We start from the raw sequence: 17,981 nt of genomic DNA on the forward strand, positions 1-17,981 counted from the left end.
GACCACTGGAGGCCACCACCAGAAAGGTAAGTTTTTAAAAAAATGCTTTCCTGAATGTGGAGCCAGGAGGAGCAGAAGTGCTGCCTCCTGATCGCCTCCCCTCCCTCCATTTCACCTCCCCTCCCTCCGGATCGCCTCCCTACTTCCTGATTTCCCTCTTTTCCGATTGTCTCCCCTCCCTCCTGATCGCCCAAAGCTCTGATTGTTCTCCTTAGAGCAGAGAAGGTTAAGAAAAGATTTGATGGAGATGTTCAAAATTATGAGGGGTTTTGAAAGAGTACATAAGGAGAAACTATTTCCAGTGGCAGAAGGGTCAGTAACCAGAGGACACAGATTTAAGGTAATTGGCAAAAGAACCAGAGGCGACATGAGGGAAAAAAAAAATTTACGCAGTGAGTTTTTATGATCTGGAATGCACTGCCTGAAAGGGTGATGGAAGCAGATTCAATAGTAACTTTCAAAAGGATATTGGATATATACTTAAAAAGGAAAAAAATTACAGGGCTACGGGGAAAGAGCAGGGGAACGCAACTAGTTAGTAGCTCTTTCAGAGAGCCAGCACAGGAATGATGGGCCGAATGGCCTCTTTCTGTGAGGCATGATCCTATGAATATGTGAAAAAAATAACATGTAGGTAATGGAATGAGCAATCCAGGCTTGTTTTCTCTTGGCATTTTAGTCTTCAGTAGAATATTATTACAATGTATATTGTGCATAGTTACCCTGAAGAAAAAGACTGACATTAAAACCTACAGTTAATATTGGCACATAATTTGCCTTGGGAGATTTGTAGAATGTAATGTTGTGCTATGAATACAATCTCCAGTTTATTTTGTTAACTGCAGAGGAATGAAAGGCTTTTCGCACATACAAACTGGCAGCGTGCCTATATTGCTTTCTTTAAGATTAACAGATGAAGTCCTTTATGAAACATTTCACATTTCTGATCTAATAGTTGCTACATGAAACTGACATTAATAAGACACTGCTGCATTTCCTAATCCTGATTTGTGTTATAAGAAAGACCATGTGCTGTGACGTTCATAAATTAAATAAAGACAATGGCACGCAGAGTTTCTGTGTCAGTTTATACTGTCTGCCGACTTACAACCTGCAACACCATACCCTGGCATTAAAGAATTTCTCTTTTTTTAAACTTGGATCCTATCATGTTTCCCTTATGATTGCTCTCCTTCAAGCAGAGAAGGTTAAGGAGAGAATTAATAGAGATGTTCAAAATTATGAAGGGTAAATAAGGTGAAACTCTTTCCAGTGGCAGGAGGGTCAGTAAACAGAGGACTCAGATTTAAAGTAATTGGCAAAAGAACCAGAGGGGGAGATGAGGAGAATTTTTTTTAACGCAGCGAGTTGTTATGATCTGGAATGCACTGCCTGAAAGGGTGGTGGAAGCAGGTTCAATAATAACTTTGAAAAGGGAATTGGATAAATACTTGAAGAGGAAAAAATTTCTGGGCTACCGGGAAAGAGCAGGGGAAGTGGGACTAATTGGATAGCTCTTTCAAAGAGCTGGCACAGACACTATGGGCAGAATGGCCTCTTTCTGTGCTGTATGATTCTATGACTCAATGTGGTTCAGTTTTTGTTCTGATTGTTTTATTGGGCAGTTTGGATTTAATTTTTTAGTCAGTTTCCACATACCTGCTGTCAGGTAAAGTTGCAAATAAGATTATTCAGTTATTTTACAATAAAACAATTTACCTCCTCATGCCTAGCACTGTAATGTCAATGCAAAGAGTAACTCGCTGAATTATTTCGATGATGTGTGCTTTATCTAGCTACCCTTATTTAATGTGATGGTTCGGGGTTTGAAATAGGTTTCACATGTTTTGGGGGCAATTAATTCCCAAATGTAGCTGCTCCCACCATCTTCCAAATCAACTTCAGCCCAATGAATGATCTTATTTTTAACCCCAATAACCCTTACCTCACAAACAGATGTGCGTTTAATTGAATGACATGTTACTGTAGTTATATTAAGGGAAACTGTCCCTTGCACACTTAACAATCCATTGATTTGCTTCAAATAATAGAAACATGCTTAGTTGTGACTAAGAGCATAACGATTTTTGGACTGTTTCAATGATTTATGGAACTGCCCTGTATGTCACAGGAGTCTATATGTTATGCAGGAATTTGTTGTTCCACCACTCTAATATATGATATGAGTAGATAGAAAAAAGGGAACCACCCAAAGAGTGGTTTTGTAGAACTTGTCAGGGATCTTGCACATTAGGATACCATAGCCACGGAGAACTAGCTCGGACCAATTTTCCTATTTGTTGTACCTGCAGAGCACTCAACACCCAGGTGTAACAAAGAGAAGTGGGGTCTGTGCCCCCACAATGCTGCCCAGGATATGCAGGGCTTCCAAAACTGATATAAACTGGCCATGGATATGGACCTGCACTAGACAAAGACCTTGGGTATAAGGATATTCATGAGGCAGTCCTCCCACCACACTTGACTCTTTGTGCACCCACACACACGTGCGTGGGCGCACACACACAACACCATGAGGAAGATGGTTCTTCGCTTAATATCTTAAACCATATCGATGGTTGGGCTGAGTTTTGGTTTATGGGTGTGTGAATGATGGAGATGGTTAACTCATGTCCACCACAGCAGCAACGTGGGTAATAGACAAAATAAGTGTTCATTGGTCTATCATTTTCTGCGATTAGAGCAGCCTGACTAATGAAGCACAGTTGGTGTATATCTAGTGTACAAGTGATCACAAAAAGAAATTTATACAGAAATTAATTTTTTATCCTCGGGAAAACTGTCGAGCGTTAAGTACAGACTACTATGCAAATGTATGGACGTTGGTGAGTTTTTTAATATATTGAGGATGTGGGCATTGCTGGTAAGACCACATTTATTGCCCATCCCTGATTGCCCTTCATTGTTTAGCATTAAGAGTCAACCAGTGGAGTCACGAGTAGGCCAGACCAATAAGTGGCTGAAGGACGTTAATGAACCAGTGTTATAGCAATTCAATAGCTTACGTGGTGATTTTGTCCAGCGAAAGCCTATAAATTACCAGACTTATTGAATTAAATTTCACAACTTGCCATGGTGTGATTTGAACTCAAGACTTGGTTGCTGATCCAGTACCATAACCACTACAGTACTGTACCCTATATTCAGGGGTTAACACACTGTTGTTTTACCTGAAAGGGGAAAGTTTCCTCTCTGCTGATTGTGAGCATCCTGTGTAAAGTTTGTTTTGACAGTCGCGATCCAGCTGCTAACTGGCATGGATCCATCGCATACAATTGCTTAATTCAGCACAAATGCGCATAAGTGGGGCTGTATTGATGGCTGATATGGGAAATATAAATCACACTGAGGTGTGATTTTTAAAAATTCATTCTCATGATGTGGGCGTCACTGGCAAGGCCGTCATTTGTTGCCCATCTCTGGTTTTCCCTCGAGAAGGTGGCAGTGGCCCTTCTTCTTGAACCGCTGCAGTCCGTGTGGTGAAGGTGCTTCCACACTGCTGTTAAGCAGGGAGTTCCAGGATTTTAACCCAGCGATGGTGAAGGAACGGCCGATTATATGTCCAAGTCGGGATGGTGTGCGACTTGGAGGTGTTGGCGCTCCCACGTACCTGTTACCTCTATCCTTCTATGTGATGGAGGTCGTGGGTTTGGGAGGTGCTGCCCGTTTGTAGGGTATTTAAAGAAACTTTACTCTCCAAGTGATCCATTCTGCACAAAACTAGGAATGCTCAATGCTGACAATGGATGGCAACATTGGAAAATTATTCCAATCCCCAGCACTGATATTCCTCATCTGGATAATCACATTCACTCTGGAAAAAAGGAACATCATGTACTGATTTCAAGGAGCTTTGACCCAAAGGATATTTGCTACTGCATTATGTTTGATAATATATTACCTGGGTCAACTTGCAGTGTATATTCTAACTTCAAATGTACTAATGATATGGGGTTGTTCTGGCCCCCTTTATTGCGTTATGATTGCAGCTACAGTAATATTCTGTTATTTTTTTAAAATTTGTTTTAGTTTTCCCAAATAAGTAATGTTTTTTTCTCCATTTCTCTTTCTCTATGACCCGCACAGCCAGGGAAGACAACTCTGCCACGTTCCGAGGATCTGAGTATTTTTGTTACGACCTATCCCAGAACCCCATCCAGAGCAGCAGCGATGAGATCACCTTGTCCTTCAAGACCTGGCAGCGGAACGGGCTGATCCTGCACACAGGGAAGTCAGCTGACTATGTAAACCTAGCGCTGAAAGACGGAGCAGTTTCACTAGTCATAAACCTGGGATCTGGTGCTTTTGAGGCGTTGGTTGAACCAGTAAATGGGAAGTTCAACAACAATGCTTGGCACGTTGTCAAAGTGACACGCAATCTGCGACAGGTAATGACGGAGGCGGACGCTATAGCTGCTAAAAAAAAATCAGGCAGGATGGGGAGAGATAAATGAACTGGTCATGTCCACGTAAAATGCAGGTCGAAGCTAACAGATCTGTTTATCCCCCTTCCCTCCTCCCTTGAGAGAGAAAAAAAAACTTTTGCTAATGGTTTATTTTTGTAACCTTCAAGCCTATTTTCTTTATTTTTTTTGTTTTCTTTTTGTTTTCTTTTTCTTCATTCCCAGTTCAGTTTGTTCAGTGTCCCGTCCTTGGATCTCCTGATGGCTTTTGTTAATTTAATCTTCCGTTCCCTTGGTTCCGTTGAGGTTTTGGATCTTGCTGCCCTTTCCAGTTATTTCAGTATTCTGTGATGCATTCTCTATTATTTATTAATTTAGTTGATTTAACCATTTTCATGAACTCCTAAGGCTTAGTGTTTGGGCTATAAATTTGTATGCTGGAATGTTTGTAAACTCTAGTTTTATGTATGGCTGGCTGCATTTTTTTCTTTTGTCTGTGTATGCGAGAGATTTTCTTAGCTCAGACTGGAGCACTAATTGCCCTTGCGTTGACCCATTTTACTTCATTCTTTGCTTCCTTAAGCAGACATCTCTTGTCAGGCGCCATCACTTTTCTTGATGGCTTTGGAAGACTGAATTCTCCTGTTAATAATAACTTCACCCTGTAAAGGTCCCAGGACTAGTGACTCTGATATGTCTTCTGCAAGAGAGCTTCAAGAAGCCAAGCCCGTTTCTTATTACTGCATGGCAGTATTGCTGTTGAACTTTAAAGGAGAGTCAGTATTTGCGTTTCTTTCCAATGGTTAAATGTAGGGTGGTTTTCTTGTGTTTTTCTTGAGAGTCTCTAATAGTACATTTGGATGTTGTATCGTACCTTTCTAAATTACTCAGTACAGTCAGAAAACGGAAATGTAGTTTGCTTTTATGTAACTAGGGGACCTTTTTCCTTCTTGCGGGAGTAGAGCACTGATATAAAATAGGCCTTAAAAATTTTGAAAAGCAACACTAAGTTTCATATTGGGTGTACATCAAAGATAATTCAGTGACAGCACTAATAAGCAAAAACTAGTTTGAGGATCCAGTAGGAGATTAAATAAAGTTTGGCTTGTGGTAACAGTAATGTTTGTGACCAGGTGTACGAAAGTAAGCTTACTTTCTAAAAAAAAACAGTCACTGTGTCATGTGATAAATGTTTTAAGTAATTACGAAGAAAAGAGTTGTTGAGAACCTTTTTACTCGTTTTTTGGTCTGCTTTTGGTCCTGTAGAATTTGTTTGCATCTTCTCTATATGTCGATGACACGCTTTAAAAGACTAACACTAATCATTCATGGAATGTGTCATTTTACTAACCGTTACCTAACCAACTAATGTACTAACACCCTAATTATCATCATGTTTTATTTTAAGTAACAATCGTTCTGTTCACAATTTTTTAATTTCCTTTCTTCCCCTTTTCTGCAAAGCACTCAGGCATTGGACACGCTATGGTAAACAAACTACATTGTCTGGTAGATATCATTCTTATTGTCTCTTTTTTTGGGTTTGCCGTGTGTTCCCTCTTCCCCCACCCTCCTTTTTTTTTTGTTCATTGTAGACACCATAACAATGAGGAAATGGGGTTGGTATTTCTCAGCTTACTTCAGCCACTTATTTCTCTTTCTCCCTTTCCCTTTATTTTTTCTCACCACAACTAGTTTGTTTCATTTTTCTTATCTTTTCAATTTTTATTTTCTATATTTCCCTTTTTTTTCTCTTTTCTCTACCAAATACTTAGTTCAGACCATTGTAGGGCCTTTAGCCTAAATAGCGAGCCTCTGCATCTCTTAGCAGTGGCTGTGGGCTAACTGGCAAGAGCTCGGACATCCCAAGAGCGGGCTCTGCCAGTTTTCTTTCTGTACAATAGTGCATGGCATGATCAAAATTCAACTTCAGTGTTACCGGAAAAATAAAAATACAATCAAACTCCATCCAACATCTGCCTTCTAACCTATTTCCACTAACACGTCTATTGTTAACCTCCTCCTCCTCCTCCTCCTCCTCCTGTGCCCTACACACCTTCCCTTCCCCATCACTCAACCCACCACCCCCCCCCCATGTGTTTATCTGCATGCAAGTGAAAGCAGTGCCACTGTCGTTTACCTTCAAGGTCCATGGCTTTCGTTTTGCATGAGCGTGTCGAGCTTGGCACATGCATGGTTTTTTTTTTGGTTTATTTTTTTTTTCTTTTAATTTTTTAAAGTTTTTTTAGAACAAAGGTGATGCAGCTGCTCACAGTGATGAAGTTGGTGACTTTTTCATGGTTGAGCTTTGACTCATGGCATGCACATTCATGCTGTGGACGGTAAGACTTCTCTCCTGATGCATGCTTGTCAGTGTTCAAATAATAATAATAAAGCCGGGGTTGGGGGGAGTTGGGAGAAAAGAAAGTTTTTAAAGAAAACATAAAAGATTTTTGACTAATCTTCGAATTTTCCAACTCAAGTTTTTTTTTTAGAACTAAATTGGCATAAAAGTAGATAGTTCCATTTTCTTGCCTGGCTTACCCGACTTCACCCACCCACCCACCAACCCTGCCCCCCTCTCTTCCTCCCGCCCCCACCACCCAAAAAAGAGTTCGGAACAATCCAAGTGGAAATCATTCATGGATTAGCAACTAGACGAACCTACAAGCATGGGCAAACTCTAAGAACCTGCTACTACAACTACACCACTGTATAACACAGACCAGAAAATGGGACTTTCGAGTATTAACTCTCGAGGATTAAGCTCAAAACGTAAACCTGAAATAAACACAAAAAATATATATAATAGTAAACACAGGCAAACGCCAGGCAGCACAATGTGTAAAGGTCACCGTTGGCCGTTTTTTTTCATTATATCCTTTGAATAGGTCACCATTTCGGTGGATGGCATCCTCACCACCACGGGTTATACCCAAGAAGACTACACCATGCTGGGATCTGATGACTTTTTCTACGTTGGCGGTAGTCCTAGTACAGCAGATCTGCCCGGCTCCCCTGTCAGCAACAACTTTATGGGATGCCTCAGAGAGGTAAGGTCGCCTGGTTCAATTTTGTTGTGTTCTTGCGGCTTGATAATTACATATTACATAGCATTTACAACACACGAACAGGCCATTCGGCCCAAACAGTGTTCCTGCTCCACGTGAGCCTTCTCACTCCATCTAACCCTATCAGCATATCCCACTATCCCTTTCTCCCTCTTGCACTTTTCCAGCTTCCCTATAAAAAGAGGTCGGCGAGCAGCAGGCACAGATAGCCACATGAGAATATGATATAGTGGCGATAACGGAGACCTGGCTCATAAAAGAGGCAGGATTGGGTACTAAATACTCCTGGATACAAGGTGTTCAGGAAAGATAGGGAAGGAAAGCAAGGAAGGGGTGTGGCAGTATTGATTAAGGAGAATATTGCAATGATGGAGAGAGAGAATGTTCTTGAGGGGTCAAAGTTAGAATCTATTTGGTTAGAGTTAAGAAACAGTAGGGGCGCCGTTACACTACTGGGTGTATTCTATAGGGCTCCAACTAGTGGGAAGAATATAGAGGAACAAATCTCCAGGGAAATTACAGAGAGGTGCAAGAACTATAGAGTAGTGATAATGGGGGACTTCAATTATCCTAATATAGACTGGGAAATTAATAATATGAAGGGCAGAGAGGGGGAGGAATTTCTGATGTGTGTTCAGGAGAATTTTCTTGATCAGTATGTTTCTGGCCCAATGAGGAAGGAGGCATTGCTGGATCTGGTTCTGGGGAATGAGATGGGTCAATGGAGCAAGTGTCAGTGGGGGATCATTTAGGGAACAGTGATCATAGTATCATGAGGTTTAAATTAGTTATGGAAAAGGACAAGGAGCAATCTAGAGTAAAAATAGTTAATTGGAGGAGAGCCAATTTCATTGGATTGAGAACAGATCTGGCCCAGGTAAATTGGAATCAAATTGGCAGGCAAATTGGCAATCGAACAGTGGGCGGCCTTTAAAGAGGAGATGGTTCGGGTACAGTCCAGATGTGTTCCCACGAGGGGGAAAGGCAGGGCAACCAAAGCCAGAACTCCCTGGATGAAGAAAGAGATAGAGAGTAAGATGAAGCAGAAAAAGGGGGTGTATGACAGATGTCGGGTTTATAATATAAGAGGGAACCAGGCTGAATATGGAAAGTACAGAGGAGAAGTGAAGAGGGACAAAGAGAGTATGAGAATGGACAGCAAACATAAAAGGGAATCTAAAAGTCTTCTATAGGCATATAAATAGTAAATGGGTAATAAGAGGAAGGGTGGGGCCGACTAGGGACCAAAAAGGAGATCGACATATGGAGGCAGAGGGCATGGCTGAGGTACTAAATGAGAACTTTGCATCTGTCTTTACCAAGGAAGAAGATGCTACCAAAGTCACAGTAAAAGAGGAGATTGTTGAGACATTGGATGGGCTAAAAATTGATAAAGAGGAGGTACTAGAAAGGCTGGCTGTACTTAAAGTAGTTAAGTCACCCAGTCCAGATGGGATGCATCCTCGGTTGCTGAGGGAAGTAAGGGTGGAAATTGCAGAGGTGCTGGCCATAATCTTCCAATCCAGTGGTGCCAGAGGACTGGAAAATTGCAAAGGTTGCACCCTCGTTCAAAAAAGGGTGGAGGGATGAACCCAGCAACTACAGGCCAGTCAGTTTAACCTCAGTGGTGGAGAAATGATAATCTGGGACAAAATTAATAGTCGCTTGGACAAGTGTGGACTAATAAAGGAAACCCAGCACGGATTTGTTAAAGGCAAATCGTGTTCAACTAACTTGATTGAGTTTTTTGATGAGGTTACAGAGAGGGTTGATGTTGTGTATATGGACTTTCAAAAGGCGTTTGATAAAGTGCCACATAACAGGCTTGTCAGCAAAATTGAATCCCATGGAATAAAAGTGACAACGGCAACATGGATACGAAAGTGGGTAAGTGACAGGAAACAGAGAGAGTAGCGCTGAAGGGTTGTTTTTCGGACTGGAGGGAGGTATACAGTGGTGTTCCCCAGGGGCCGGTACTTGGACCACTGCTTTTCTTGATATATTAATGACTTTGACTTGGGCAATACAAACTAAATGGTACAATTCTAAAGGGGGTGCAGGAACAGAGAGACCTGGGGGTATTTGTGCGCAAACCTTTGAAAGTAGCAGGACAGGTTGAGAAAGTGCCTAAATAAGCGTATGGTATCCTGGGCTTTATTAATAGGGGCATTGGCAAGGAAGTTATTTTGAAACTTTATAAAACGCTGGAGTATTGTGTCCAATTCTGGGCACCACACTTTAGAAAGGATGTGAAGGCCTTGGAGAGGGTGCAGAAAAGATTTACTCGAATGGTTCCAGGGACGAGGGACTTCAGTTACGTGGGTAGACTGCAGAAGCTGGGGTTGTTCTCCTTAGCGCAGAGAAGGTTGAGAGCAGATTTGATAGAATGTTCAAAGTTATGAAGGGTTTAGATAAAGTAAATAAAGAGAAACTATTCCCATTGGCAGAAGGTTGAGAATCGGAGGACACAGTTTTAAGGTGATTGGCGAAAGAACCAAAGGCGACATGAGGAAAAACTTTTTTACGCAGCGAGTAGTTATGACCTGGAATGCGTTGCCTGAAAGGTTGGTGGAAGCAGATTCAATACTAACTTTCAAAACGAATTGGATACTTGAAGGGAAAAAAGTTGCAGGGCTCCGGGGAAAGAGTGGGGGAATGGGACTAACTGGATTGCTCTTGCAAAGAGCCGAAAGGGGTTGATGGGCCGAATGACCTCCTCCTGTGCTGTAACCATTCTATGAATCTATGATTCTTAAATGCATTTATGCTATTTGCCTCAACTAGTCCTTGTGCGAGCAAGTTCCACATTCTAACCACTCTATGTAAAAAAAAAAAATTCTCCTGAATTCCTTATTGGATTTATTAGTGACTATCTTATATTTATCCCAGTTTTGGTTTCCCCCACAAGTAGAAACATCTTCTCTGCATCTACCCTATCAAACCCATTCATAATTTTAAAGACCTCTATCAGGTCACCTCTCAGACTTCTCTTTTCTAGGGAAAAGAGCCCCAGCCTGTTCAGTCTTTCCTGACAGTTATAACCTCTCAGTTCTGGTATCATCCTTGTAAATCATTTTTGTATCTTATCCAAAATAATTTATTAAATGATTGGGGATTTGGTGCCAACGGAAGGGATGTGTGAAAGAAATGAGGGGCTATTGCTCAGCAATACTGATAATAACATCATGTTTTGCTCTCCTCCATCCTATAAGTGACTGGTGGTAAATTTGCCACTGGTTTTGTTGGCAAAGATGCTGATAACATACAAGAAATTGGGATGCACCGTTAGTTTTACAGCTTCATATTGCCATATTTATTTTGATGAAATGAGAAAACAGCGTCATCTGGTGCAAAAGCTACAAGCTGGGATTGTCAAATAACATCAGCAGCAATGCAACGCAGGCACTTCTAGAATCGTACGGCACAGAAGGAGGCTACTCGGCCCATCGTGCCTGTGCCTGCTTTTTGAAAGAGCTGTCCAATTAGTCCCACTCCCCTGCTCTTTCCCCTGCAAATTTTTCCTTTTCAAGTATTTATCCAATTCCCCATTGAAAGTTACTGCTTCCACCACCCTTTCAGGCAGTGCATTCCAGATCACAACAAGTCGCTGTTATTAACTTGTGGAGAGAGAAGGTTACATCTTAAGCATCATGAAATTCTCAAGAAAGGTACAGGAACGATAAAGGTTTAAGTATGGTTTGCAGCGAGAACTCATTGAGTCATCTATTGTGAAGGTTTCTTATTATTCATTACTGGCTGACAGAACAAAGAAATAAATTATAACCTCACCAAACAAATGTAGATTATTGTCAAAAGGCTCATTAGAAATTGAGTATAGTAATGCATGGTTTGAGGCACAAGTTTTGGGGATCATTTCATTGTGATACATTTCTCTGCTTACACATACAAACCTGAATAGACTGTTCAAAAATAAAAATCACATATCAACTAACTTGTTTGTGCAACCTTTGTGGCACTGTTTCAATCTATCCTCAATGGAAATGACTCATTGTAACACTCATTTTAAATTTAATTTACTTTTTTAATAAACAGAAGTATATGACAACAAAAGTTATTTAAACCAAAAACACACTGCTTTATTCTATAGGTGTAATTTTCTGAATTTCTGCTCCTAATGGAGAGCCTCACTCACCTGGAAGGTATATCAGAGATTCAGACGTGCCCTGTGCACAGTTTTCTAATTAATTTAAGTGATCAGAAAATCAGTGCGCAGTGCATGTCTGAATTTCCAATATATGCTTCCAATGGATCCCAGCTGGAAGCAGGAAGTCAGAAAGGACCTCTTATACATAAAAGGGGCAATTTTTATCCTGTCCACCCAGTTGAAACTGAGTGGGCAGACAATTAAAATCACCTCGGTGACTTGCCTGCCAATGTCCCGTTCCTTTCCCACACTGTCCCATTTTAACCTGCTCTCTTGAGCAAGGGGGAAGGATAAATGCCAGAACAGCAGTGTCCTTCTTTATATATGCAGACCGCCATTTAACAGTGGCCTGAGTGGGGAAACCATCATGGCTTTCCCACCACGTGACGTGAGAGGGAGAAAGGATCAGGGCCAGAAGAGGTCCAAACAGGTGAGTTTTTAAACTTACTTTGAAACTTTCCTTGTGGGTCATGAGGATTAAGAGTGCTCCTTCTGGCCCCCACAAAGAAAGTTTAGGCATCCACTCCCATGGGTTCCCCTCCACCCCCCCATCATGAGGCCTCCTGCGAGCCCCTCCTCGCATCTTATCTAAATGCCAGGGACCATCCCTACGGTCCCGAGCACCTGCTTCCTACCGCCCGACATTGCGCTCCCGCCCGCTCACTCCTTGTTATCTATCGTCCTGTATACAAACAGGATTGTATATAGGTTGAGGATGTAACTGGTAGAATAGATAAGGGAGAACCAGTGGATAAAGTCCCACTAAAAGGTTAGTGTGCAAAATTAAAGCACATGGAATTGGGGGTCATATACTGGCATGGATTGAAAATTGGTTAACAGACAGGAAACAGTGAGTAGGAATAAATGGGTCTTTTTCGGGGTGGCAGGCGGTGACTAGTGGGGTACCGCAGGGATCAGTGCTTGGGCCCCAGCTATTCACAATATATATCAATGATTTGAACGAGGGAGCCAAATGTAATATTTCCAAGCTTGCCGAAGACACAAAACTAGGTACGATTGTGAGTTGTGAGGAGGATGCAAAGAGGCTTCAAGGCGATTTAGACAAGTTGAGTGAGTGGGCAAATACATGGCAGATGCAGTATAATGTGGATAAATGTGAAGTTGTCCACTTCGGAAGGAAGAACAGAAAGGCAGAGTATTATTTAAAAGGTGATAGATTGGGAAATGTTGATGCACAAAGGGACCTGGGTGTCCTTGTACACCAGTCACTGAAAGCAAACATGCAGGTGCAGCAAGCAGTTAGGAATGCGAATGGTATGTTGGCCTTCATTGCAAGAGGATTTGAGTACAGGAGCAAGGATGTTTTACTGCAGTTATACAGGGCCTTGGTGAGACCACACCTGGAGTATTGTGTGCAGTTTTGGTCTCTTTACCTACGAAAGGATATACTTGCCAAAGAGGGAGTGCAGCGAAGGTTCACCAGACTGATTCCTGGGATGGCAGGACAGTATGAGGAGAGATTGGGTCGACTCGGCCTGTATTCACTCGAGTTTAGAAGAATGAGAGGGGATCTCATTGAAACATATAAAATTCTGACAGGGCTGGACAGACTGGATGCAGGGAGGATGTTTCCCCTGGCTGGGGGGTCTAGAACGAGGGGTCACAGTCTCAGGATACGGGGTAGGACATATAGGACTGAGGTGAGGAGAAATTTCTTCACTCACAGGGCGGTGAACCTGTGGAATTCTCTACCACAGAAGGCTGTGGAGGCCAAGTCACTGAATATATTTAAGAAGGAGCTAGATAGATTTCTAGACACAAAAGTCATCAAGGGGTATGGGGAGAGAGCGGGAATATGGTATTGAGATAGAGGATCAGCCATGATCATATTGAATGGCGGAGCAGGCTCGAAGGGCCGAATGGCCTACTCCTGCTCCTATTTTCTATGTTTCTGTGTTCAACCACAAGAACTCACGCAGAGCTAGGCCATTTAGGAGTGAAATCAGGAAGCACTTTAAGTGTGAAATCGGGAACTCTCTTTCCCCAAAAGGCTGTGGATGCTGGGGGCCAATTGAAACTTTGAAGATCAACACATTTTTGTTAGGTAAGGGTATCGAGGGAGCTGGAACAACAGCTAGTAAATGGAGTTGAGGTACAGATCAGCCATGATCTCATAGAATGACAGAATAAGCTCAGGCGGCTGAATGGTCTCCTCCTGTTCCTTGCAATGGTGAAACCACACTCACTGCCTCACCTGCTGTATGGAATTAAATTCACAAGAATGCTATTTTCCCCCTCAAAGTGGTGGATCAGTATTTGGCACTGAGACACACAAGAACCATATTAGTACCAGATAGTTCCACAGAGTATGTTTGGAAAGTTGGGCAATATTTAAGCTGATTGGTGCCTCAGAGTTGTTGTAGTAGAACAAATGGTGATCGAGAGGACATTTGAAGTCCACATTGTAATTTGCCTGCAAAATGGCTCTTGGCCGATATCTCTGGTTATCACAGCCGCGATTTTTTTTTTTCTTTTTATCATTTCAAGTAAGTCTCCGAAGGGAATTTAAACAATACATAAAACTTGGCAGTTGATGGGGAAAAATAAAGATTGAAAAAGTTGAGAGAGATACTTAAAACAGCATGAGTCAAGCTTGAGAAAGATAGTAATTTATGACCAGAACAGCTCTGTGAATTTAATTATTTACACTTACAAAGTGGATTTTCAGCTGGTGGCCAATGGCATCGCGATAGAAGCTTACACGCCTTAATGTTCCCTTTTATCGAAACCAACTATGGGCAGTATGCCTCTGAACTTTTCTCTCGTGTCTTTTAACCTGTAATGGCACCATTCTGCAATTCCTGATCCCATACATTCTCACCGTGTTGAATACTGATTCATTCCCCAACCCTGAACTCCAATTCATTCTTCCCCAGGATTTCAAAAGTCAAACTCCTTACTTCCCTCAGTTTCCGCTTGCTCTGGCACTCTTAACAGACCTAAAATGGATGTGAGGCACAGAAATAACCCTGTCATGTGTGGAGAGCCAGTTTAACCAAGGTTGCAGCATTGTCAGAAAACTATTGGGGTTTGCCTTAGAAACTGACCTTCATATTTCACACTTGGGTGCAGTGTTTCTCAAGTATCAAACTGTACTTATTTTTGTCTGTTATTTGTTACATAACAATAGGGAGAGTAGTGAGTACTGCAATAGCAGTGTGACCATGGATTGTTATACTGTTACTGCTGCATCGTTTGGAGAATTACATTTAATTACATTGAATGTACAGCACAGAAACAGGCCATTCGGCCCAACTGGTCTATGCTGGTGTTTATGCTCCACACGAGCCTCCTCCTACCCCTCTTCATCTCACCCTATCAGCACATCCTTCTATTCCTTTCTCCCTCATGCATTTATCTAGCTTGCCCTTAAATGCGTCTATGCTAGTCGCCTCAACTGCTCCACGTGGCAGCAAGTTCCACACTCTAGCCACTCTCTGGGTGAAGAAGTTTCTCCTGAATTCCCTATTGGATTTAATAGTGACCATCTTATATTTATGGCCCTAGGGAGGAACAGAGCAGCAACATAAGACAAATAGGTGGCAGAGTGGCACACTGTAATGTCCCAGAAAGCTACTGTCTACCTTTTTGTTTCATTCTGCTTATTAAATATGTAGCTCTTATTGAGCGAGTGACTGGCTCAAAACTCTTATTGCATGACTGATGATGTTAAAATGTTGGCTGTTAGGGAAGGGAAAGGAAGGAACAGAAAATAGCAGTAAGAGAAGTGAGAGGAAGCAGAAAAGAGAGATAAAGGGGAGAAAATTCAACATAAGAAATGGCAACAAAACAATTTGCATTTATATGGCACCTTTAATGTAAGCTCCGCAGAGGAAAAGAGATGTCAAGACTTTGTGGAGGAGCGAAGAGAGAATGGTTGAAGAGATGGGTTTTCAGGAGGCTTTCGAAAGTAGAGAGGGGAGGGCTTTAAGGAGGTAGTCCCTGAGAATACGGCCACGGAGGTTAATACCTGTGCCACCGATGGTGGAGTGGATTGGTTGGGGGGTTGGTGGTTGGTGCGGTGGTGGTGATATACTGAAGGCTAGGGTATGTGAAGAGCGGGCATGCGAGAGGATGTCAGGCTGGTGAAGGTTGTAGATTTAAGATGGGGGTGAGGCTATGGAGGGAAACTTTTTTTTAAAAAAAAAGGCAGAAATTAACATACTGTTCAAAAAAGCTTTTTTTTTTAAACAAGATGAGTTTTCATTAAACTGAATTGCAGTTAACAAATGCAAATTAGAAATGCTGATTTTTTATTTAGAGGACAAAACTTGTGTAAAATACCAGAATAAATGGCAGGAGGCTTGAAACTGTAATACCAATGACATTCTGTCATGTCGATGATCTCTGAAACGTTAGCTGCAGTATTATCGCTGAAATTGGCCTCAGTACCTAAGAAAGGGGTGAAATGGAAGGAAAGACCGGAGCAGACACAGATTAAATATAACAGAGAGGCAGACTTACATTGACACTATATAGAAAACCAGGATTGAGATTGAGTCCCATCCAGACCTCTGTAAGATTGATGAGTGAGGTAAGTGGACCTTATCTGAATTTAATTAGGGATTGCTGCATTGACTTTTAAAATCCAATCTTGGTGTTTCTTTGATTCATCTTATTCTCTGTTCTGCTGTTTTCAATCTTGGTGGTATCCTGCACTCTGGACCATAGCCTTTCACTTAAATTAGTATTAAAGCTCCCATCCAAACATAGGTGAACTCTAAGTATTAAATTAGAAATATTAATTTATTTTAAATGAATACTGAGCAATGTGACCCGACAACAAACTAATACTTGAGCATTTGTCTGACAAATAACACTATTTTGAAGATTACCACGATGGCTGCGATATCCCCCTTGGGTCCAACTACCCGATCACATTGAAGTCTCAGGTGCAGATGGTACTCCATCATTCAGCCCCAGCATCTTCTGCTGCTTTCAGTGTTGAGGCTAAGCGATAGAACATCATGTCTCTGTCCCTGAGCTTTGGAAACACCAAATAAATGAACAGGGGACCAGTCACTTCATGCTAAGCTTAAAACTTGGGAATCAATTGAACATTTTTTTTTAAACACAAAATAACTGGTTGCCATTAGTGGTACACTTGTTAAGTAAATGCTTGCGGATAAGGTTGACATGGGGCCTTTTCCTGAGGCATTCCCAAGGACAAAATATATCCTTGTATCTGCTGTTTAAAGGGAATGCAGAAAAAAAAATCATTCAATTTATTTCTCTTGTGCAGACGTTCACAGCTCTCTCGTGAATTTGTCATAAGTTATTAGGGCTTGCCTCTCCTTTGCAATAAACGGAGTGTTTTATCATTCCCCACTGTGCATCTTTGATCTGCTGTCTAACTATCATCTGCTCCCTAGGTGTACTTCAGCTAAAGTAGAGAAGCACAGCCACCCACATCACTTCCCCTTTTATAAATCAGCAGCTGCATTAGGAATATAGTTTGTATTCTCCCCAGCAGGGCTCGAGTGAAGTACATGTAGTAATCAATGCACAAAATATTCAGACGAGATGACACCTCTCTTTAGAAAGACTCCAGGTGAAAATGATTGTAGACTATTATCTGTCATCTAAATAACAAGGTAACTGGGGTGTGGTTAGAGGGTTTCTCCATTGGGTAAAGTTTGCAGTGGAAGTTACAAAAAGTACTGATTGAACTATATCCACTTTAACCCTTGAAGCACTGCAGATCAGCTGGTTCACCTTGGTGCTGTTGGGGCAATTAATCGGCAACCGTCCCTCCTGGATCCCGATGAACTTTCGCACGTCATACTTTGACCTCTTCGCACTTACGATTTGACCGTGTTAATCCTCACTATCTCGGATTTCAATTGGCTGGAAAGCTGGTTTTGAGTCAACAAGTAACAGTTTTTAAAAAAAATAATTGCTCCCGCCTCGGTAGGTGCAGAGAAGCAGAAAGAAAAAGATACAGGAAAGGTTTTAAAATCAATAGGTGGGGTGGTGGGGGAGGAATTAAAGGATAGAAAAATGTCTAAAGTTCAAATACAAAGGCTACAAACAAAGCAGGGAAGGAAAGAAAATAGGAGGGAACAAAGGGACATCAGGTCATGCACAGATAAAGGGCGGGATATTTAATTTCAGCGGGGATGTGAAACAGTTGGTAGTGGATCTGCCGCCCATTATACAACCCACCTGATTTACCTTTCCATTGACTTCAATAGAAAGGAAAATCGGGGCATTTAACAGGCGGCCAATCCGATATCATCTGTTTTACACCCCCGCCGACATTGAAAGCTCTGCCCTTTATCTGTGCTCGATCTGGTGTTG

At 41.8% G+C, this 17,981-nt stretch overlaps 1 protein-coding gene across 2 annotated transcripts in view; it reads left to right on the forward strand.

The window, feature by feature from the left end:
* Positions 1–17,981, forward strand: part of LOC137326704 (neurexin-3-like) — a 1,580,588-nt gene that overhangs the window by 381,306 nt on the left and 1,181,301 nt on the right. For both annotated transcript variants that reach the window (XM_067992033.1, XM_067992034.1), the window contains exons 2-3: positions 4,108–4,409; positions 7,316–7,477. In XM_067992033.1, coding sequence (XP_067848134.1) covers positions 4,108–4,409; positions 7,316–7,477 — 464 coding nt within the window. The remainder of the gene's footprint in view (positions 1–4,107; positions 4,410–7,315; positions 7,478–17,981) is intronic.

This window comes from Heptranchias perlo, chromosome 10, assembly GCF_035084215.1.
Source record: "Heptranchias perlo isolate sHepPer1 chromosome 10, sHepPer1.hap1, whole genome shotgun sequence".
NCBI classification, from domain to species: domain Eukaryota; kingdom Metazoa; phylum Chordata; class Chondrichthyes; order Hexanchiformes; family Hexanchidae; genus Heptranchias; species Heptranchias perlo.